Here is a 22,942-nt window from a genome sequence, read left to right as displayed (position 1 = left end):
ATCTTGAACGATGTAAAACTGCATAAAGGGAGACACAAAAAGCATGTGGGAATCGTACGGCTTAGGAATGTTCAATCTTTATTTAATTAATTGGAGAGTGTCAAGGGGGAGAATCCCAACAGGGATATAAATGAGATAGATGACCAGGGGTGTATGACTTGTCGAGTCCATAGGGATATGTAGTAAATGAGATTAGATTGGAAGGGGGTATGAGTTGCAAGTTGAATGTGATATTAATGTTATATTTTGTTGTCGCGGGGAATACATGATTGATGGTCGTATAATGAATGATGTTTATTTATTGATTCATGTTTACGGTCAGCTGAGCAGCTGTTTATCAACAATAGAAAATGAGCTTGGATAATGAACAAGGGTCAAACATGCAGCTGTTTGAGGACAATAGAAAAAGTCATTATCGTTAGGCCTACAAATAATGTGTAAGATATAATCACTGTGTCTAGAGAAAGGCTTTAAAATTTAATGGTGTTTACAGTGAAAATAAAACCAACTACGAATATGAAACATTGTTTTAATATTGAATATAACAAATAAGTGAAAGTTATGAAATGTAATTATAATACAGTAATTTAAATGGCATTGTTAATTTAAACTTTAATTGTAAAAGGAAGCCATTATCATGAATTATATTAAAAAATGATTTTAAATGATAATTTAATTTTAGTTTGGAACCAGCTTCTACTCCATTTCCGTCAATGTAATGTAAATCTTATAAGCTTCAAGTCACTTCTAAAATCTCACCTTTTTCAATAATTTTAGTTGGTCTTTTAGTGCTGTGAGACATCAGTAAATAGCGCTTTATGAAAGTGTATTATTATTAATAAAGGGCCAAATAGAAATTTGTTTTTACAGTAGTACTAGTAATTAAAAAATAATATTATTAAAATATAAATTCTTCTAATAAATTTTATAGTTCTTTTTTTGTCAGGGTCAATGTTATTTTGTGGCTGATCCTATTCAGCCTAAAAATGATACAGGTGGTCGTCGTAATTTGTAGAATAAAATTATTGTTTATTTATTTACTGCTCTGTATGTTTTTTGTGATTTTCCTTTTTCTTAAATATGAAAGCATATATATGTTCAGTGATTTAGACCTAAGTGTCCCTTAAAAATGTCTTTTTAAAATGATACTATTAACGATACTCACATTTATACGAGACAAACTCTGCATGTAGTGGACACTTGACGAGTCAACGATCTGAGTCATATGGTCAAGTGATTAGCTTGTCGTCGATATAAAATATGCAGTCAGTAAAATTATTAATTTAAACCAATAATATAGTTTTACTGATTATTATTTATTGCTTGTGATAACATAATATTATTTCTTCCTTTCCCACTCTTTAGAAAGTTGAGAATCCATTTTCCCAAACTCAATACTGTACGTAAATTTCTTTATATCAAGTGGGGAGTGAAGGCCTAGCTGAGGTGGTTCTCCATAAATTACAGTATAATTTTTAAAAAGCATTCAATTTCCCTCCCGCCCCAACCACTGAATCAACCATTCTATTGACAGTAGTTAATGAAATTTAAATTGTTAGGAATCTTACTAAGCTATGTACTTTATTATATATTAATTTATTTTAGTAAAAACTTGAACTACAGTATAGTTAATCACAGCAAAAATATTAAATTGAAAGGAAAAAATGTTTCTTTGTACAAACATAAATAAATTATGTAGTCCAAAAAGACACAGACAGCAGTGTACTTAATTTCTTCTCTTTTTGTCATGACAAGATGATGTTAACACCTAGAGCGATTTATGGTGTTTTCAAATCTAGACATTTCATATCATCTTTACACTTTCGATGAACAGCCCTACTTTCCCTTTGACTTCAAGGCAAAATTGTACGGTTTTAAAATTAAACGTGAAAGGTAAACTGGAATGTTGTCAAAGGTAACATTTATAATCATCTATATTAAAGAGACAGGCTACATTAAAAATACATTCTTTTTTTAAATATTTTTTTTTAAATTTACGCTGATTACTATCTAGCTGCATTATGGGAGTATGTTTCCATACTGTATGTGTTAGATGCAAAAATTGACTGGGGTAATAATGTTGCAATGTTGCAATATTTTTTGTATTTCGATGTTTTTTAAGGGGCAAATGACTCTTTGAGTTATAGTAATTGTTTTGCTTTAGTTGCCCCTGACCATTGTGCTTTGTTTCTGTTCTGTATCTGTGTTTTGGTCGAATAAATAAATGAAAAAATGAAATTTAACTGTGTTTTAATAATTTGTGTAACTGTAGGCTAAATTTGTTCTCCATTAAAAAAAATCTTAAAAATTAATAATAAATATAATATAGCATTTATATCAATAATAATTACAGTATATAATATATACTTACATTTACATTTTTTATTTATTTGTTTTTTTTCTGCATTAAATAATAAAGATTTTCTGATTGTATATTTTTTGTATAATGAGCCATACTAAAAATAAATCAAAATAAAGTGTAAAACAATATTTTTACCTACGTAATAAATGCTTTATATACCCACAATGTTATCTTGAAGATGACATAATTAATGCTCTACCTTTCAAATTAATACTAGAGATTATTAAATGTCAAAGAGATATTAAAATATAAAAAGTTATTTTTCAAAAAACGTCAATCTTAATTCTTATTTTACAGCTTCAAAAACAACAAATCTTGAGCCAATATAATTCAATTTTGTATTTTCTAAAATGTAGAATTTTTTTAATCTGTGTATAAAATATCTGTATATGTAATTACATCAATTATCCTTAAAGTAATAAGGATCGCGATTTAAGTAGTTTAGCAGACGGCAAGGTTCCTTACAAAATACTCTATAATAATAAAGTTTGAGTCATAACAACATTCTCATAATAAACGGGCTTGTTGTAACTACCAATACACAGGAAATATGGCAAATCGAATAGGAACCATTCAATAAGCAGGAGATACGACCCGATTGTCAACGATTACTACAGCAAATTATCATGTACATGTTAGCATAATTACCAATAAGTGGATACGTTACAAAATGGGAAAAACAGGGCTTATCAAAAATTATCTTGACAGGACGACTAGCCTCTTTGGTGAATTATTCTAAGAAGATGCGTTGATAAAGTAATTAATTTAAAAGTACTATAGGATCAAGGATGTAAGATAGTACAGTATGTATCTATTCAATCTGTTATGAAAATGTGTTGCCATGGTATTGTAGAATATATGTACCATAAAATAAATCAAATTTATATGACTGATAAAAAGTGTTAGAAAAATATGTGCTGAATAGCAGATGGTAAATCCCTGTATTTTCTGTAAATGTTTTTACAATGAGACAATATGTCTGGTGAGGAGAGACCCGAGATAGGTTAAGAATAAAATCATAAAAACATTTGATATTGATTTAATATACAGTCTGGTAATGCCTATATAATATTCAACCTCTTTAAAAAGATATTAAAAATACTACAGTAATCATTAATAAACGATACGAAATTAAGTAAAAGTAATAAAACTAATTATTAATAAAATGTTGAACTCTCGGCAAAACATTTTATCGATTTAACTGAAATACACTTAACATTAACCTTATGAAGAGTGGTTGCTCTAAATGACGACCGACTGATAAAAATTAAGCCATGCTTCTAAGTAGTTTGCAACACAACCTATGCCTATTTAAGTTTCAGTAAATCATAGTTGGTAAACATGAGAATCTAGGTATTAGTATACCGTTTATAATCTATGTGCTGAGTGCGTAATTCATGTATGAAATAAGTAGGTCAGGTTCCTTAACAATAGCAACCTTAATTAATTATAGATTAATATTAGAAATTAGGTTACCAAGTCTGTTTACAGTTTATCTACAATCAAGGGAATTATGTAATTTTTTAAATTTCCAAATTATATTTTGAATCATCGATCAATTGATTATCAAACATTTTTTTTGGACAAACAAATGCTTAATATATTTTTTTGGACGAACAAATGCTTTAATATTTTTTTAAATTAAAATATATAATTATTTTCACAGCAATGTATTTACAGTAACTCCCAGAATATTGAACTACTGTACTGTATAAGGCTTATATTTATAAACTCTCAATTTAGGCTTACAGTAGGGAGTAAAATTGTGAAGAGTTGCATGGTACAAACCTGGCACAAGGGCAGGATTAAACCCTGGCAGTAGGACAGGATTGAACCCTGGCTCTAGGACAGGATTGAACCCTGGCTCTACAATAACGATACTCTCACTAATGTAACAAAAATAAAGCTTACCTCTGCTCAGAGTTGTGCTCTGAATGTGCGTCATTACCCTCTGCCTTCAGTTGACAGTGACGGTGATTTGAGTCGCCGTTTTCCGAGCAGCATTCCCGGCAAAGGCTGCGGTCGGCATTTGGATTCGTTTCCAACATACTCAAGCTCGGATTTTGATCGTCTTTAGATGATTTTGAATAAGCTAGCTGCGCACGTTCATGCCGTTTACGGTGAATACGAAATTCAGAATAGAGAAGAAATGAGATACCGCATTGCTCGCAAGTATGCCGATTGTTTGGTAGAAGACCAATCATACAATTTTGGGAATTAGGTTCTTCGTTTTCTCTTAGAGGGTGCTGTTCAGGTTCACCTTCCCGCTTGCCGTTTTGTGAATTCTCTCGTACAGCTTCGCTCGGAGTGGATGGCATTAATGCGGATGTATTCTGGTTACGTTCTGCGAAGTATTCACGTAAACGAGGATGTTTCATCCAAATGGCTGCCATCGATTCTCTATGTTGGTGATACAGAGGGGGTGGGGGGCTCGGCGAGTCTTTACGTAATAGATAATGCACATGACTGAATTCACGCTCTGACATGATTGGTAAATCAGCAAAGTTGAGCGGATGAGTTGTTGGCGGGGATCCAATAACCGGATAACCCTCCTGTACGATCTGTTCTTGTTGGTTTTCAATTTTCTTCACCTGTTGCTGCTGCTGTTGTATTCTCTTCTCCAGTTGCTGCAGCATCTCCATCAGTTTCTCTTTGTTCTGAGGAGGACCATCTGGAGAGCTTGTACTTGGGTGGTTGCCATTGGTTGCTCTTGCTTCTTTCGTAAGATGAGTATTGCGATGATGGGTTAAATCTGATATAAGGTCAAAGCCTTTATTGCAGAGATTACATTTGTATTTCTTTTCAAATGCATCATGATGACGGACACGTTGATGCGTTTGAATCTGTCTTAGTTTCTTAAAAGATTCTCCACACATTCCGCATTTGTATGATGTCAGCTTGTTGCCATCTTTCCGGCGTTTTCGTCGTGGAGCTCCATCAGCACTACCCTTTGAAACAATGGCTCTACAGTCTGGGTTGTCGGCCAAGTGCTTTACAAGATGCATTTCTGTTGGGTAAACGTACCGACAAGCAATGCACGGATAGGTTTCCGGTCCATGAATCGTCTCGTGCTGACGCTGATGATCTCTGTCGCTAAAGGATTTACCACAAACCCCGCATTTGAACGGTTTCTCCCCACTGTGTATTCTCTGCCAATGCCGTTTTAAGTGACATTTTCTGCGAAAAGCAGCGGGGCATTCATTACAAGCATAAGGCCTTTCATTCGTATGCGTTGCCCTATGCCGCATCAGATGACTGGAATGCTTAAAATTCATGTTACAAACTTTACAGGTGAAAGGTCGCTCTCCAGGTTCTAGAATACCATCAACGACTGCTATTCCTCCTGGAATTCCACCAACTACTCCTCCCGCTATTCCACCTTGATCAATTTGGTCACTTTCATTATTTGCATTTGCACGTAGCAAATGCAATTGTCCGTCAACAATATACGCATTTGGTGGGGGTATGGAAAATTGCGAGTCGTTTGCTGCAGATGCGTATTGATGAATAGCATCTGCGTGGCTCTTTGGTTCATTATAATAAACATCCATCTCGTCTTGAGCAGTCTCTTTGACCTCTTGACCCTCGGTCTTAATAGTGCCCTCAACGACCCCATTCTCGTCTATTCTAGTAGCGCAAATATGTTTGCGTAAACTTGATTTGGAAATAAAACTATTTTTGCACACTTTACATGGATAGAAAGCCTGAGAATCGTTTTCAGCTTCCCCGTTTTCTCCTTTGTTGCTTCCGCATAAAAGAGACCGGAGGAAATCCCCCTTTGGGTTTGATTCGGAATGTGGTGTATCCTCTGGTTCACGTTTTTGTAATTGTGATTCTACGCCTCGTACCTCTTGATGCTTGGTCACTGTGCCATCTAAGATGTTATATCTCTTCACTTCAACCATTGAGTCGTTTTCATTCTTTGTTACTCCCCTTAACATTACCCTGTCTTTAGCCATGTCTTTTAATTTCGATTCCAGACGTCCACTGGCACCTTTGCCATTCTTTGTGATACTAATAAAACCATTAGTTTTTTCACGATACTCAACTGTATCAGGAACAAAGTCATTTTCATTTGTGTCAAATCCTGCAATACACTTTTTAAAATCGTCCAAAAAACTTGTAGACATCTTTCGTACTGGTCCCAGGTCACTTATGTCGTTGTCGGACGCAATCATGACCTCTGTACTCATGATGGGAGTTTTATCTGTACTCAGCTTTAATCTGAAAAAAAAAGAGGATAAGATATAATAAGTAGAGTATCATAATGTAATACAAGTATTTAAAAGAATTGTAGAAAATGAGGTTACAAAATGAAATATAACATAGCATATAACAAGCATCTGGCTGTTCTTAGTAGTCTGAGATGTTTTTAGCTTACACAGTAGTTACTTGATACTAACAGACCCCAATTATTTGTACTCCCCGAAGAGAATTTGAGACACAGCAAGTACCCCAGTGATAGAGCATAGAGAGCAAATGAAGGATAGTTTAGTCTTACCAGGGAGTATACATTGTACTTTGTGAAAATATTTTTAATATGTAACTGTAAAATGAAAATATTGTCAATGTAAAGGATACTGATGGTCAGTTACAACCACCATGGTGGTCAGTTACAGTCACCATGGTGGTCAGTCTGGTGTACAGTATCAACATGCTGTATTTTCAGTTAAATTATTGGTGGTAATTTCAGACATGGTTTATGAATACTTTAAATTATAAAAATATTCAACCCATTGAAATATACATTTTATAATGATCTTTACTTTAGAGCTGATATCTAAAGGTCTTCTGTACAAATAGATTAAATTAAAAACAAATATTTAGTTTATGATTTTTGTTACCACATGAATCTGAAAGTATGCAACACAAAATGCATATTGTTGAAAATTAAAATCAGTATTATTATAGCATGTAAGATAAAAGTAAAATCCAGCTTTTGAATTATTAACAAATGTTATCATTTTTTAATATAAACAGATTCTAAAAATAAAGTAAACCTCTATTGACAAGTATCTTTCTATACACTATCACTAGTGTGTGCTTTGTGTATAGTTAGACACAAATTTATTAAAATAACTTTGTTATTTTGGTGACATTTCAACATAGCATTTCTTGTAAAATATTTTGGAATTATGTCAGTTTTATTTTTGTCACCAAACTGCAACAAATGTTTATCTCTATCATGTAGTAAAATTATCAATTAAATTGATTACAAGTTTTCTCACATCTACACTGTACTATTAATATATTATTAAAACACAAGTGTTTTTCTGTTACATAGAACATAAAAAAGTACAACTCTCTAACAATTTATATTCTCGCACTGTGCCCTAGTTTATCCATCGTCTGTTGTCAATACAAATTTCATTTTACACAACAACAATAATCAATGATTTGCTTAAATTTATCGAGGCCATACATCTTTGGTAATCTTCTCTGAATATTTTCCCAAAAGCATAAATTATATTTACGTATAATCCTAAAAATAAATCAGAACAGGCATATTGTTTCATTCAATTTGTAACCAAAGTATTAAAAATATCATTTTATTTAGTACTGTACAGTAGCACTGTTTATTTGTTTAATCTTAAAGTGATTTACAGTACAAAAGAAAATTTATCATTCCTATGAGAAAAAGTGATTTTGTTGTTTATTTTTTAAAAATATCTCAGGTTTGGCCATTTTCTCTGACTTTTTAATTTTTAACTTGCTTCAATATAAAATTACAGAACTACTAATACATTTAATGTTTAATTATATTAGACTATGAGACAATTAGTATTAGAAAATAAAAAGTACAGAAATATATCTATTTATTTGTACAACTTTTATATACTGTAATTTATATTATCAATTCTAGAACATTTTAAATAAAATTCTAGGACCTTTCAAAGGCAATAAGTAAAAATCACTTAAATTTGACATATTTTGTTAATGGAATTTATCATAAAACCAAGGGAACAATTTCATAGGATTCATCTTATTCAAGTGACCCGACCTTAATTATCCAATTGAAACCAGAACCATTCAAGCATAGCATCATTGACTGTTGTTTAGTGAAATCACCCAAGTTGGTTTATTTACTATGTTAGTTACTCACAAAGATCATAAAAAATGGTCAAATTGGTAGGATTTTGGCAAGGGTGGGTTTTAGCATTGGTAAGTTGGGTTCTGAGAGAAGTAAATGTTGGTTTGACAGTATAAACTTTAATTGCAAACCTTGAATTTGAGGTGTTAATTAGTAATTACTAACAATTTTAATAATTATCTCAATACTTATTTTTTAAATAATTTTGATATTGTGTAGTTGGTTGCTTTCTTGTAGATGCTTTAATTGTAGAACGTATTTAGTTATTTATTTATTTCTGTGCTCTGTTCTGGGTTGACCAACTAGCATAGGTGTTTAGCACCTGTTTGGTGTTTCCTTGCCCCCTTTTATAATTGCTTTGTCTTCCTTGTATATGGCAGAAATTGAATAAATAAATATAAATAAATTTTCATTAGTATAATCTATAAGAAATTGAAATAGCATACTGTGTATGATTGATACACCAACCAATTTATCAACCAATTTATAAATTTAAAAAGGAATATTCCAATTAAATGTAGGTTTTGATGTATAGTCAATTATTATTTTTTATTTTAAATAAGACCTTATGTTTACAATAGAAATTAAATTTAAGCGAATTTAATCTCCAGTAAACATTTTTTTATGAACCAATTGATTTGCAGTATACTTGAATATTGGCAATACTGTAAATTACAAAGGGCCAACTGACTCTTTTGAGTTATAGTAATTGTTTTGCTTTAGTTGCCCCTGACCATTGTGCTTTGTTTCTGTTCTGTATCTGTGTATTGGTCGAATAAATAAATGAAATGAAACAAGGAGCCTACAGTACTTACATTAGTGTTAAAATAGATGAAATGTACGGGTTAATAAAACGAAATACACATTCTTTCCTATCTAAACTAAAAGCCAGGCAAATATAATACAGTATCATTTTATTTTAAAATTTACACCAACAGCAAAAAAGGATTCGCCAATAACAGGATAATTTCTTAATTTCTGATCATTTTTATACCTCCTTGGTCTGATAGACTAATAATATGTTTTTTGCTGATCTTAAAATTAAATTTAATGCAATTCAACAACCCAAAAAATAAATGTTAATTTGTGGTAGATTTGGTGAAATAAAATTGAGAGGTTTGTGGTCAATATTGCTGGTGGTAGAACATTTTGACCTCATCAAAGTCCAGGAGGGCATTGACAGTCTGTCTGTGTTACAGTACAATCATGATGGGTGAATATAGTTAGTGGTGAAGGGTAGGTCTACCTTCTCAAATATTAAATGACCTCCTAAAATACCTACTACCCACTTTGGTTATTTGCATATCTCACCCGGCCAAGGCCAACACTCGGCGTGTAGCCCCCTTGAACAGTATGACCTCGTAACCGGATATATAATACGTGCGGAACAAAGGCGGAAAGGGTAGAGCCTGGCTGGGATTTCACCCCACCTCTTTCACATTGGAAAGTACCGTACAACACGCTACCAAAACACAAATTTCGCACATCGAAAATTTTTTTACAAATCTACCTAAAAGTGATCAAAAGTAAATTGTACGTTATAATAGTATATATATTTTAATGTTACCCGAGTATAAATTATTAAAAAAATACCGGAACCGTAGAAATTTAGGATATTGGAGTCGGATACGAACAAAGAATGTAACCCACTTCTCTGAAACCAACAACCCCCATCGATTTGAGGTTTGGTAACAAATTACTAATTTACACTTGTCTAAAATGAAAAAAATAACAAAATGTTCGTTCCTACCACGTATATTGTACTTGGCAACGCTTGTCATATCATTTCCTAGTATTTTACTGCTTTTAATTAACAGATAGCACCAGTTAAAAGAATATAAACAAGCCGATCTTCCACTGCATGTGATGTCGTTCGTTGTGTATCGCTTGTGTACGTACTCAGTGTGTGTGAGATGATTGACTTACAAAATTTGCTTCCTAGTTATGTTCGTTTGTTCGCACATGTAGGTGTATGTTAACTCCACGTAAACCAACAACTCTATTAATTTTATACATAGATATTTAGATTTAGCCACATTTAAATTACATAAATGCAATAAATATTACAGAATAATGTTTTAGTGAATTTATTATGGTTTATAATGAATATAAACGTTTATTTTTATTTTCTTTTTTCGGATAAATTTTAAAATATTTTGAGATCCTATTTCTCAAATGAACAAAATGGCGGCCCCCTGTGTTCGACATGTTCCTTATTTATTTTACTGCAAACATTCGTTTTTACACACTAAGATTGTTTTAGGTAAACAATATATTCCCTTCAACATTGGTAGGTAGTTTACTGTCATATTTTATGCTTACATTTTGTTATTGACTTTGCACAGCTCGATTATTTTATTAGCTAACTAGGCCTAGTAGCTGTCGATTGTGTAGTTGTGTTTGTGGTGTGAATGGCATTATGATGGCTGGACTAATCCGGCTGGGGAATATGTTGTATGTTTGGCCTAGCCATAGCCAGGCATATATTTGTGTATAAACCTGTACTTTCGTAACGAGGTTATAATTAAGTAATAATGTTGGATGCGTATGAAATATAAAAACAAAACAAGTGTAATTTATTGGTGTTTTATTATTTAAATTATAATATAAATTATATAATAATTATTAATATTATAATACTAATAGGCCTAGCCTAGGTGATTTTAAGTACGTAAACGTAGGCCTAGCTAGCCTACTTTACTATCTATAATCTAGGCTATAATTTTAATAAGTAGAGGTCTTTGATTATTTATTAGGCTGTCTACTAGTTTAATTTCTATATAAACATATTAAAACACTGTTAAGTTGCTAAAAGGTACAGTAAAGTTACATGACATAAACCACTGCCTCACAGGGTATACATATACGCTATGCTTAGAGTTTTGTCAGCAGAATGCAATTATTGATTTGTCCAAAATTCACAGTAGTCATGTACAAATGTTAACAATAACATCAGTGATTTCTTTTTACTGGTTGGTTGGCTTAGTAGTGCAGACTTTTGTTTAGCGATCAAGTGCAGGTTTCGATTCCCATCTCATTTTTTTTTTTACTCACAGTTAATTTTATTCGTTATTGTCTTTACTTATCACCTAGAGGGATGGGTTTTTTTTTTTTGGTTGTGCATTTAATTCAGACATAGTTTAAAGTTAAATATGTAAGAAGACATTGATTATTATAAATAGTGGCTTTGCAGTTGGTCATCTTCAACATGACAATACAATACAATCCGAGGTTCGAATCTTATTGGGTTTGCAAATGTTGTTTACAGGGTCACCACCTAATCACTGACTGACAAGCATGGGCTTACAATTGAACATGTTGTTTGAAATATGTTGAAATATAAAAATCAATTTGTTTAATATGTGGGTGAGATTTAAATGACTTCAGATAATTAGATGACACGCTCCATTCGTAGCTCATTTGTATTCCTCTCAAAGATTTTGCAATTAATGTAATGCGTGCGCTGCATAGCTAAGCCTAGTTTTGTGGGCTTGTCACTGCTAATAAAACGCAGATCTGAGAAGATGAGACAAGTAATACACCGACTAAAGTTTTAAGAATTGAATTATAAGTAAAGGCATATTACAGGTAGTAATAATGATAGATGTATTGGAGACATTGCTTATAAGCCCCTCTTGAAAAAAATATCTGAAATAAGTTCACATTTTGTGGGTGGCTGATCAATTCTTGCTCAAATCCTGTGTCAAGGATATGTATTATTTCTACCTTTATGGTCTATCTACACTATCAAACTTTATGTGAAAAAAATAGTGATGTGCCCATATATGGACATTATGATAGCATATCGCTACCATATTTGAGCACATCACACTTTCTTTGTCAAACTAGTTTGATAGTGTAGACAGAGCTTAATAGCTATAGCTTTTTTTTGTGAAGTAAAAACGATTGTAAAGATTTAAAATTAAAGTAAAATTAAGTTTAAAAATTACAATAAATCATGAGTTCACATTTTAAACTGCAATTGTAGTAATTATAAGACTGGACTAAAGAAATAATATATTTTCTTATACTACACAGTGAAACGTGATCATACAAGGTGGTTCCGCCCAATGCTGACTGAAATCAATCAACAAATAAAGAAAATTAATTTAAAATTTGGTGAAGAAGAAATAAAACCACGTTCACACAAAGAGAATTGGTAAGTTCTTGTAAGATGTTATGTAATACAGTACTACTGTAGTTTGTCTAGTGTGGATAGGATATTTAATGTGTTTACATAGGTTTTAACTCTGCTGTGGACATCCACCCAGCTTATTTCAAGGGTTTCATTCAACACATCTGTAAGATACCTTTTTCCTATTTTTACCAATAAGTTTACATAGTTATTAAATACTTGACTTAATTGGACTTTTTAACCGGCTGGTTCTTGGTAGGTATCTATAATTTGTACAGTATTCAACAAGATTCTGTGATACAATTAAAACTGTAACATATGTGATCACATGTGATGCCTTTACCATAGGCCTATACATAATACAGGTGGATTTGACACTGTATTGCACCTAATTGCAAAATTGGCCTTTCGTTGTATTGATACTGGACATTAAGCTGTCAAACTAGTAACAAAAACGGTGTGATGTGCCCAAATTTTTTTTATCACAAAGTTTGATAGTGTAGACAGAGCTTAAGTGAGCTTTCGAAATAGCGACAAGGGTTAGGTGAGACGTGCAAGTGAGACATCCATGTATTGCCTCCCTCCAGGCCACCCAAAATCGAGCTGCCTGTTCAACAGTCCGCAGAAGTATTTTGGTATCCACATGGCACTGTAAATTGCACGCTCGGTTGCACGTTGCAGTGCCGCATTGCCTGTTTCGAAAGGTCCCTATTTAATGGCATATGGAGAGAGAAAAATCATGGTGAATCTACTCTGCTTTGTTTCTGGTAGTTAAACTCTGGTACTGTACAAACAAAAGAATATAAAAATAGCATAAAATAAATATAAAAATTTAAGTTGTAAAAAATAGATTAGTTTTAAAGGCAAGGGGATAACCATTACAAATATGAATGATTACATTTTATGTATTTGTACTTTGTTTTTAATTTGATAACCATTTTAAGATATGACCTATTTCATAATAGCTAGTATTTATCTATGGTTTTCTTTTTATGTCGTATATCTTTACTTATTTCTCTACTAAATGTATACAATTTCCTGTATTGCTTTCATTTGTCGCATTTAAAAACATTAACAACTTACATTTGATACCGAACATCATTGAACCTACATCGTTTCTCATTTAAAGGTTGATGAAAACATTCACGATTTTTATCCAATGTTTCACAATTTTTTAAGACTGACGCAGTTTTCAGTTTTGTATTATGTTTCAGCTGTAATATAGAAGAGTGCAATGTTTAGTTTCTGGGGATATTAATATCTGTATTTCTATTGGTAACAACCTGGCCTGGTTATCACAATACATTGATTAAAATTATTTTACTATGATTCAATCCCAAAGTATGTAAAGTGCTTGTGTAATATGAAAACAAATGATGTACCTACTCTACCTACACTTAAAAGTACACCCTAAAGCTCTGTCTACACTATCAAACTTTATGTGACAAAGAAATGTGATGTGCCCATATATGGACATGATGATGTCATATCACTACCATATTTAAGCATATCACTACCATATTTGGGCACATCACACTTTTTTAGTCAAACACAAGTTTGATACTAGTGTAAACAACGCTTTCCAAGGAAATGGACATTTCATCCTAAAAGGTAGTTCCGCTGTTGAGATTCATTTAATTATATTGGTCAGTCCTAGAATTTTTTATTTATTTATTTTTTTTTCGTTGACTGTATACGTAAATTGATTATAAAAGTGTATTTCGGTAACCCCTGTTGGACGTAATAGGAGACTATGTCGTTACTATATTATTGTACACAAGTACTTAAATTTCACTTCAAGAATTAAATGCTTTGTTATACTAAATATTAGTTTTATCCTATAATTCTATAGATAAATATACAAACCTTATTTATCCTTAAGTGACCAAATGGCATCATTTATGAAGATGTACAGGAAAGGTGAAAATAGATTGACTCAGTTTTTGTTTTATGATCCAAGTCACAAACAGATTACAGACATTTTTTTAGTGGATACTTACGTTTCATAGCGGAAAGAAATAGGTCTTATTTACGCTTTCTTTATATTCTTTCGAATGTCATGCTTAGTATCGACGTCACCAAGATTTTCAGAAAGGTGAACATGCATGCAATCAAGTTTCGAATAATATATTTTCAGAATTGCCACCTCAAAACAAATTCTGTAATATAATACAGTAATAATACTCAAGCATACGTTAATCCATTGCATGTAGATTAACTTTTCTAAACTACAGTATACCCTTTTCACATGGCCAAGCAAAACTCTGGAGCTTAAACATCACACTGTGGCATCAGTACCAGCGTTTTGTATGGTTTGTGCCTCAGTGTGTGTAGTAAACTTTTTCTAGGCGATGTGAACTGAAAGGGGTACTGTGTCTAGAGATTACCCAAGCGTCTCTAGACAAATCCATTTTTTAGGCCGAATTACTAGGAATTTTGCTGAGAATTCTAAATGGATTTTAAATTGTGGTCCGTGGTGTAAAATTCAATCTTTCCATTTTATTTACAACGCTCATTTTTGTTGTCAAAGTTTATGTGGATATTGTTATAGCACTTTAGAATACTGCATGAGATTGGCTTCCCTTGACCTTTTTGTGTTACAAGTGACAAATATTGGTTATGTTATATTATACAGTATATAAAATACTTCATTTTAAATATTGTTCATTAGAAGAAATAGAAAAAATCTTAATTTGAAATATTCTGTCTTAAGCTCTGTTTACACTATCAAACTAGTTTGACAAAAAAAGTGTGATGTGCCCAAATATGATAGTGATTTGCTCAAATATGGTAGTGATATGACATCATCATGTCCATATATGGGCACATCACATTTTGTTGTCACATCAAATTTGATAGTGTAGACAGAGCTTTACTAAAATGTATGTGCTAGTTTCCATTGCTATTGTTGAGGTTATACAGGATGGACTACAGACTGCGATGGTCGCACCATTCGAAAAGGAAGCATTATGGGGTTCAATGGGTAAATTGTTTTCCTTAGGAATTTGAGATCTGGTAGTATAGTGGAAGCTGAAGTGTACTACACCCTTCCTTAAAGGTTATAAAACCGCAGAAAACAATGAATTAAACAAAAAAATATGTGTAAAGGTTTTAGAAAGAGTAAGGCTTTGCACCTACAGTACTAGTGTTCATTGACACAAATCGAAGTCTTCATTCATTTTCTCCATGTTAATAATTCCAGTTTTTAATAAGTTAGCTACTTATTTATAAGGAAACCAAATTCATAAAAGATCTATCAATCTGCTATCTCCATTAAGTAATCGATTTAATACATTTTTTATAGGAATCGGCGGACTGTTTCAATTATTGCTATGGACGTAGCTTTGTTTAATTACATATACATATAACATCTTCATCTTCACTCTCGATAGAGTTGCCCTAGTTCTACGTGACCCCCCAGGTTGATTGTCCCATGTACTATTACCTGTGTCTACTGCCCTTACTTCTCACACAGTTAAACTCATCTATGAAATCCTCCCACTGAAATACAATAGCTGATCTAAGGATTAATAGCGCAACAGACACTGCAACACGGCGTAAATTAAAACTGTAAAATTAGTATTTGTTTGTTTTACTTCATTGTTAAACTCGAAACTTTCACATTTACTTCTGTAATGTGAAATATGATTTTATGCCCCATTAAATTTTATTAATGAATTACTACGAAAATGAATGTAATTTAATGCAGCGATGTTCGTTTGGGTAGAAATGTTAAATATGTTGTATGTACCTTCAGTTTCATTATGTTAAAACGGTGTTAAATTAATTAAAATATTCTTTTACCCGTAACTAATTTGTCTAAATGTGCAAAGATTTCAAGAGTCTGTTGAACTAATTAATAATAATTATTATATAAATGTGTATACTACAGTATGTATCATTTTGTGTGTTTGTGTTCTGCTACCAGTACTTAAGTTTTAAAAAGATACACCTCAGTAAAGCACATCCTTACTTACTTAAGTCTGGTTATATACCTAATGTGCGATGTTGTTTTAGAAATTCATTTGTGCCAAACTATATTCATATTTTTAACACCGGTGTCTCTAGAATGTAATTTGTAATAATGCGATTTTAACCTTTTTAAGATTTTTAATGTTACTGTTTTATACTGTATACACTTTTTGTCATTTTTTAGTCCGTTTATGTATACGTATTTGCCGACAACTGACATATATATTTGTTTTTTACGAAGACAAATATTGTATCTTGTATTAGATACAGTTTAATATATTGTATAATACTGTATTGTTGACATCAGTAAGATTTACGACAGTAAATAATGACTGTTTGATTGGGAAGGGGTTTAAATCGATTTTAAAGTTTAAAGTTCATAACCAACCGTAATTAGTTTATTTAACAATTTAAACCAATTTTATTTGCTAATTCTTCTGTTACCTTGATAGGAATTATAGTAGTGAGTTATACGCTTTTGGCAAACGACTAGGTGAGGAATTCTCCGAGGACTCATTGCGAGCAGCCTTCACCAACAAGTGTTACATTGAACGAGAGGAACGTAAAAGAGGAGAATTAGGACTTGAGGGTGACAGTGCCCTCGTTCAGTTGCAAGACAACACAAAATTGTCTACAAAAGGTTTGTTTTGTCTATTATAAATATCAATTAATTCGCTTTTTTTTTTTATAGGAGACCTTTTGGTTATATTGAGAAATAAACAGCTTCATAATTGTGTATAATGTTATGTTATTTTAATTGACATGTTATTTGTTTAAATGTAGCAAATTAAGTAAGATTTGTCTGTTAGAAATAAAAAATTTAACGCATTTATTTTTTTATAGCAGACTTTTTGGTTATATTAATAAATTAAAATCATAAAAAAGTGAAGAACAGTTTCATAATAATCGTGTATATTAATGTTATGTTGTTAATGTTATGTTGATATGTTGTTATTTTGTTAAATGTAGCAAATTAGGTAAAAACCTAGTACTAAGAACAGTGATACTGGTATAGTACCCCGTCTGTAAAAATATACTGCCCCTCAATCCAGTCCACCCCACCACATACAGTTAAATGTTGTTAATGTTGTTATGTTTTTATGTAGCAAATTAAGTAAGAACTTAGGAGAAAAACAGTGATACTGGTATAATACCCCACCCATGTACTGTAATGTAAACATATACTGCCTCTCAATCCAATCTCAACTCCCCCCCCCCCCCCCCCACCCCCACCACCACCACCATCCCCATTTGTCTGTCCACCTGGATCCACCTGTGTATACTTTTAGCATATTCAGGTATGGTTTGTCTGATAACATAATGTACATTTGTGTGTTCAGCATCAGTAACTTCATTCCACACCTTTCAACTAACTTTTATTTTCTTTCGCAAAATGTAATTGTTGTTTATTTTTGCGATAATAAAGAATTGGACATTGATACATTACTGTATTATTCAAAAAGTTAAGGTGTTAAAATACATATATTTCTCGAAGCATGACAGTCTCGAGCCTTCGCAGTTATATAAACACGTTTTATTGTCTTCTCTCTCTGATACACTTCTTTACGGCCCTTGTAGCTAATGTTACAAATATGTACGATTTATTTTACAATATCAGGCTAAATATGGATTTTTTAATTTATCATCAAATTGACTAAGATACTGATCACCCTACGAACAGATCGATTTACTGAAAACCAATATTTCAATGTATCAAATGAAACAAAACATCTCTTTTGGTCACTGGATTATAATATATCATACAAAGTGACGACATGTTATTTTGAGATGGACAGTCTAATATATTACACCACGAAAAGGGAGATTTTTTATGCCCAGGTACCTGCATAAACCTACCTCTCTGTAGGTTTTTGTTAAACTTGTTTGAAATACACTAGAAATTATGGGACACTTTGGGACCAAACAAAGTACTGTATCCACTTAATGAGTGTTGGCTGGAAAACATATTTTCTATCTGTCTCCTTAATACCTGTGAATAGGAATGTCTCATGAATAGGGGTTTGCCTGTAGTGTTAAAATTAAATTAAGTTTAATAAATTATTAAATTAAATTTGTACCAAAATAAATTACTTACAGTATATTGATTATTAAAAAAAAACTTCAGTTGAACCATAAAATGCTTGATTTTATAAATGGATAGATTAATTTTAAATTGAATTGATTAACTTTTTTCTTGAAGATTGATGTAGTCTTGTAGTTTTAAATTTGACAGGTAACACATCTAGGAATGACGTTCGTTCACACTACATAACAGAACAAAAAATCACAGTTCTCGTAAACCTATAATGTAACATCATAAAAGCTTGGGGCAACCATTATTAATTGTTAATGTATCCTATGTTCACAGGGGGTTTTATATCGCAATTAAAATGTTATCACTGTTTTTTTTTTTTTTTGTCAGGAATTGAATTTATTTCTGAGTATGTTTTGACCTACTTGCGTTGTGTTCTTCCAACTTTACCACAAGAAGGTATTAAGTAAGTTTTCATTTTCTTTATATATTTTTAATAAAAAGAGAAATTTTATAGCTTGATAGGGCATCATATAAAAGCTTAATAATATTAATATAGTAAAGTTATTTTTCTTTATATTTGTAATAAACGAGAGATTCTATAGTAAAGATGAAATGAAAAATATGATACAATATTATTTATTGTCATTTTAACAACAAGGTACAAATGAATTTTGGTTTACATTTTGAATTACAATATACAATGAATAAAAAATAAAGCATTTAACCAATGAATTTAAAGAGAACTTACGAACTTGTTATTAAAAACGTAAATAGAATTATAAACAAATGGTATGGAACGTTCAATTGTCATTCGATGGTAACTGCTTTTAATCTTAACATGGTACGGTGGAACAGCACTACTGTAGTTGTATGCATGCAGATTTTTCTGTATTCTACCATTTTTAGATACATTATTATTTTATAAATATTATTATATATATATATATATATATTTTAAAATCTAAATTAATTTCCACCAAATTGTTTCTCTTCTTTTACCAAGATTTGTCAGTTTATGATACAAATGTTAGATTGTTTCTTCATCATAAACTTACAAACAATATATTCCTAGTTTTATGTTTGTTTGTTTTTATTTCCAGAGCCATTTGTGACTTCCTCCTCGATACAGATACGATTGTAAATATTTCCAGTAACTTAGGTGTTCCAGATCTGACCCTCAGCGCGGTAAGAATTCATTCTTTTCAATTCAACCTATTTTCGTTAATGACGCTATGAATTTTTTAAAAGTAGGTTGAACACTGAAGGTGCTAAAACCAAGAGTTTGATAAATTGGAATTGTGATTCAACTGGGAAAGAATGTCAGATTAATGGGAAGGTTTAACTTATAAAAAGATATTCATCTTTTAATAACGATTGTATTATTATAATATAATGCAATGCCAGTTGTTAATTTTTTTGCTTGTTTTAAAATCACCCTTTTAACCCTTCCAAGCAGACATTGGATTTTTGTTCGATCAACATTTTTTTCTCTGTCGATTTTCTTTTATTGATCGTTTAAACAAATTCATTTTTTAAATAATTTTATCTATGCAATAAAATGCATTAATGTAAAAAAGCTTATAGTAACAATTTCTGTTAATTAGGTCAAAGGTTAATAGGTCATAATACAAAACCCATATAAGGAATGATTAATTGAGAGATATTATTGTAATGTTTTCTGATCCGTATTCCCGCATTATTCTAAACCAATATTAATATAGGTCATAATGTCTCCTGCTGTCAAATCCAAGAAGTCGCATTTCCCTCATCAGTGCATTTTTATGATTTTCGTCCATAATGGCATGCCCTTTAAAATTCTCTGCGTAAAGACAAAGCCGCTCGCCGCTCTTAATCAGCTCAGACTGTGCGGCACATCACCAAGTCAATGCAACACGTAATAAATTATTAAACAAAATAACAAACACACAGTTGACACAGTATATTAAAAGTTTACATATAAAAAAATTTGTAACATTCTAAAAACTAGGCTAATGATTTTATCACTTCCCAAGAACAAGCATAGTTATTTCTCGCTTTTATCGTCAATAGTTATGCGTTTTGGCTGATTTTACTTATTGAACTTCACCGATGATCTAATTTTTTTTTTCCCTTTCTATTTATAGTTAAAAGCAAGCTTCCTCCTTAGTGCATCATTCGTTTTTCTAATTTTTTTATTGAAACTAAATCCTTAGCATTTTAATTTTTTACGGTGAATATTTCAATGTATTAATAGTACCTTTTAAGTTAACCTACTTTAGGTAGGTTTCTGATACAGCTTCTGAAACTTGTAACCAATGGAATATACTGTAATATTCGCAATCAAAGAGAAACATCGTGAATGCTAGAGGCTGACTTAATGTAACTGTTCTTCGGGCTTGAACGTTTAACCTTTTGTTCCAAAGGTTTTGTTAAACCAATGCCCTTCAAACATCGAAGATATTACAAAAAAAGAATCAATGAAAGAACGTTAAATCAGGGTATATACTCAATCTTATTACTAATACCCAGTCCAATGATTACGATTCTGGATTTAAAGAGGCGTGCATTTCTAGAGTATGTATTGAGCATAGCCAGGGGTAAAGCCTGATGAATTGAGAAATTAATTGTAGGTTGGGTATCATAAGAAGAATTAGAAATGAAACGTTTCTGTACCGAGTAGAAATATATTTTTAATCTATTGTTGTTTTTGTTTGAAAATATATCTACTGTATCTATACTCGTGTGATTGTTGAATACGGTCAGTAGTACACCTGTTAGTGGACACCTTTGTGACCCAGTGAAGTGTCCCCTTAATATGTGTGTTCTTTTTTTACCAAAAAAGACATATTGCCTCATGTTCATTCTACTGTATTTTTTATAACAGAATAATGATTTTAATGTGTAAAATGACTAAAATCAGATTAAAAAAAAAATTGGCATTGTAATTGAGCTCTTGATGATTTTAGCATTTTTATTATTTTACATTTGTTTGTTTTTGTGACCTACTACCTTAGCATTAAACTTTTTTAAGATTCTTTTGTAATATACAGTTAATTAATAGGCTTTACAGATAACAGTGATAATCATAGGCTCGTCTTAAACCAAAGTAACCGTCTTACTGTACTTAGTGTAATACTGTACATGAAATTCAAAGGCCCATCTTAATCCAGAGATTAGTTCTACCCCTATCCTTTAAACCAAAGTAACCGTCCTACTTAATACTGTACATGAAATCCAAATGCCCATCTTAATCCAGAGATTAGTTCTACCCCTATCCTTCAAACTAAAGTAACCGTCCTACTTAATACTGTACATGAAATCCAAAGGCCCATCCTAATCTAGAGATTAGTTCTACCTCTATCTTTTAAACCAAAGTAACCATCTTACTTAATACTGTACATGAAATCCAAAGGCCCATCCTAATCCAGAGATTAGTTTTACCCCTATCCTTTAAACCAAAGTAACCATCTTACTTAATACTGTACATGAAATCCAAAGGCCCATCCTAATCCAGAGATTAGTTCTACCCCTATCCTTTAAACCAAAGTAGCCATCTTACTTAATACCGTACATGAAATCCAAAGGGTCCATCCTAATCTAGAGATTAGTTTTACCCCTATCCTTTAAACCAAAGTAAACCATCTTACTTAATACTGTACATGAAATCCAAAGGCCCATCCTAATCCAGAGATTAGTTTTACCCCTATCCTTTAAACCAAAGTAGCCATCTTACTTAATACCGTACATGAAATCCAAAGGGTCCATCCTAATCCAGAGATTAGTTCTACCCCTATCCTTTAAACCAAAGTAACCATCTTACTTAATACTGTACATGAAATCCAAAGGTCCATCCTAATCCAGAGATTAGTTCTACCCCTATACCTTTACCTCTATCCTCTTTTCATGTCTGTCAAGCTTCTATAATAATGATAGAAAACATAAAGTATATGATGAGATCTGGGGAGTAATTACACTATACATTTATGAAAATGCAGGCTGCTGTATATATGATTATGTTTGAATTCCTATGACACTCTGCCTGTTATTATGACAGATTACAGAGCTGCAGTCAAAGTAATCAGCGAACCTTACAATCTGTTTGCACCCAGCCTAGTTATTATGCAGATGTGTTTGGGGATGTAAAGCTCTTACAAAGCATTCCCAACTATGGTAGTGATATGACATCATCATGCCCATATATGGACACATCACATTTTTTTTGTCACATAAAGTTTGATAGTGTAGACAATGCTTTAGGCTTCACAATGAAGGTCATTGTTAAACGTTCGTTGCATAATTATAATGAGGAAGGGGAAAGTGATATGATGCTTTTGTGTTCAAAGAAAATGTGGAACGGAAAGCTGCAAT

General features: G+C 31.9%; 3 protein-coding genes across 5 annotated transcripts in view; 2 read left to right on the top strand and 1 right to left on the bottom strand.

Moving 5' to 3' along the window:
* LOC144834745 (uncharacterized) overlaps nucleotides 1–10,343 on the bottom strand; it is a 35,331-nt gene extending 24,988 nt beyond the window's left edge. For both annotated transcript variants that reach the window (XM_078689655.1, XM_078689654.1), the window contains exons 1-2: nucleotides 10,204–10,343; nucleotides 4,274–6,586 (exon numbers count right to left, since the gene is read on the bottom strand). In XM_078689655.1, coding sequence (XP_078545781.1) covers nucleotides 4,274–6,555 — 2,282 coding nt within the window. In that variant the 5' untranslated portion in view covers nucleotides 6,556–6,586; nucleotides 10,204–10,343. The remainder of the gene's footprint in view (nucleotides 1–4,273; nucleotides 6,587–10,203) is intronic.
* The window catches only part of LOC144834764 (large ribosomal subunit protein mL44-like), a 186,910-nt gene that overhangs the window by 28,974 nt on the left and 134,994 nt on the right, over nucleotides 1–22,942 (top strand). For both annotated transcript variants that reach the window (XR_013611005.1, XM_078689681.1), the window contains exons 2-5: nucleotides 12,492–12,612; nucleotides 17,013–17,200; nucleotides 18,983–19,058; nucleotides 19,696–19,780. Coding sequence is in view for 1 of the 2 variants with exons in the window: in XM_078689681.1 (XP_078545807.1) it covers nucleotides 12,492–12,612; nucleotides 17,013–17,200; nucleotides 18,983–19,058; nucleotides 19,696–19,780 (470 nt within the window). In the remaining variant the exon portion in view is untranslated. The remainder of the gene's footprint in view (nucleotides 1–12,491; nucleotides 12,613–17,012; nucleotides 17,201–18,982; nucleotides 19,059–19,695; nucleotides 19,781–22,942) is intronic.
* The window catches only part of LOC144834760 (stromelysin-1-like), a 203,435-nt gene that overhangs the window by 63,663 nt on the left and 116,830 nt on the right, over nucleotides 1–22,942 (top strand). The window lies entirely within an intron of this gene.

This window comes from Antedon bifida, chromosome 2 (genome assembly GCF_963402885.1).
Source record: "Antedon bifida chromosome 2, ecAntBifi1.1, whole genome shotgun sequence".
Lineage (NCBI taxonomy): Eukaryota > Metazoa > Echinodermata > Crinoidea > Comatulida > Antedonidae > Antedon > Antedon bifida.
Note: the sequence above shows the minus strand (reverse complement) of the source record. Positions and strands in the feature narration are given on the sequence as shown.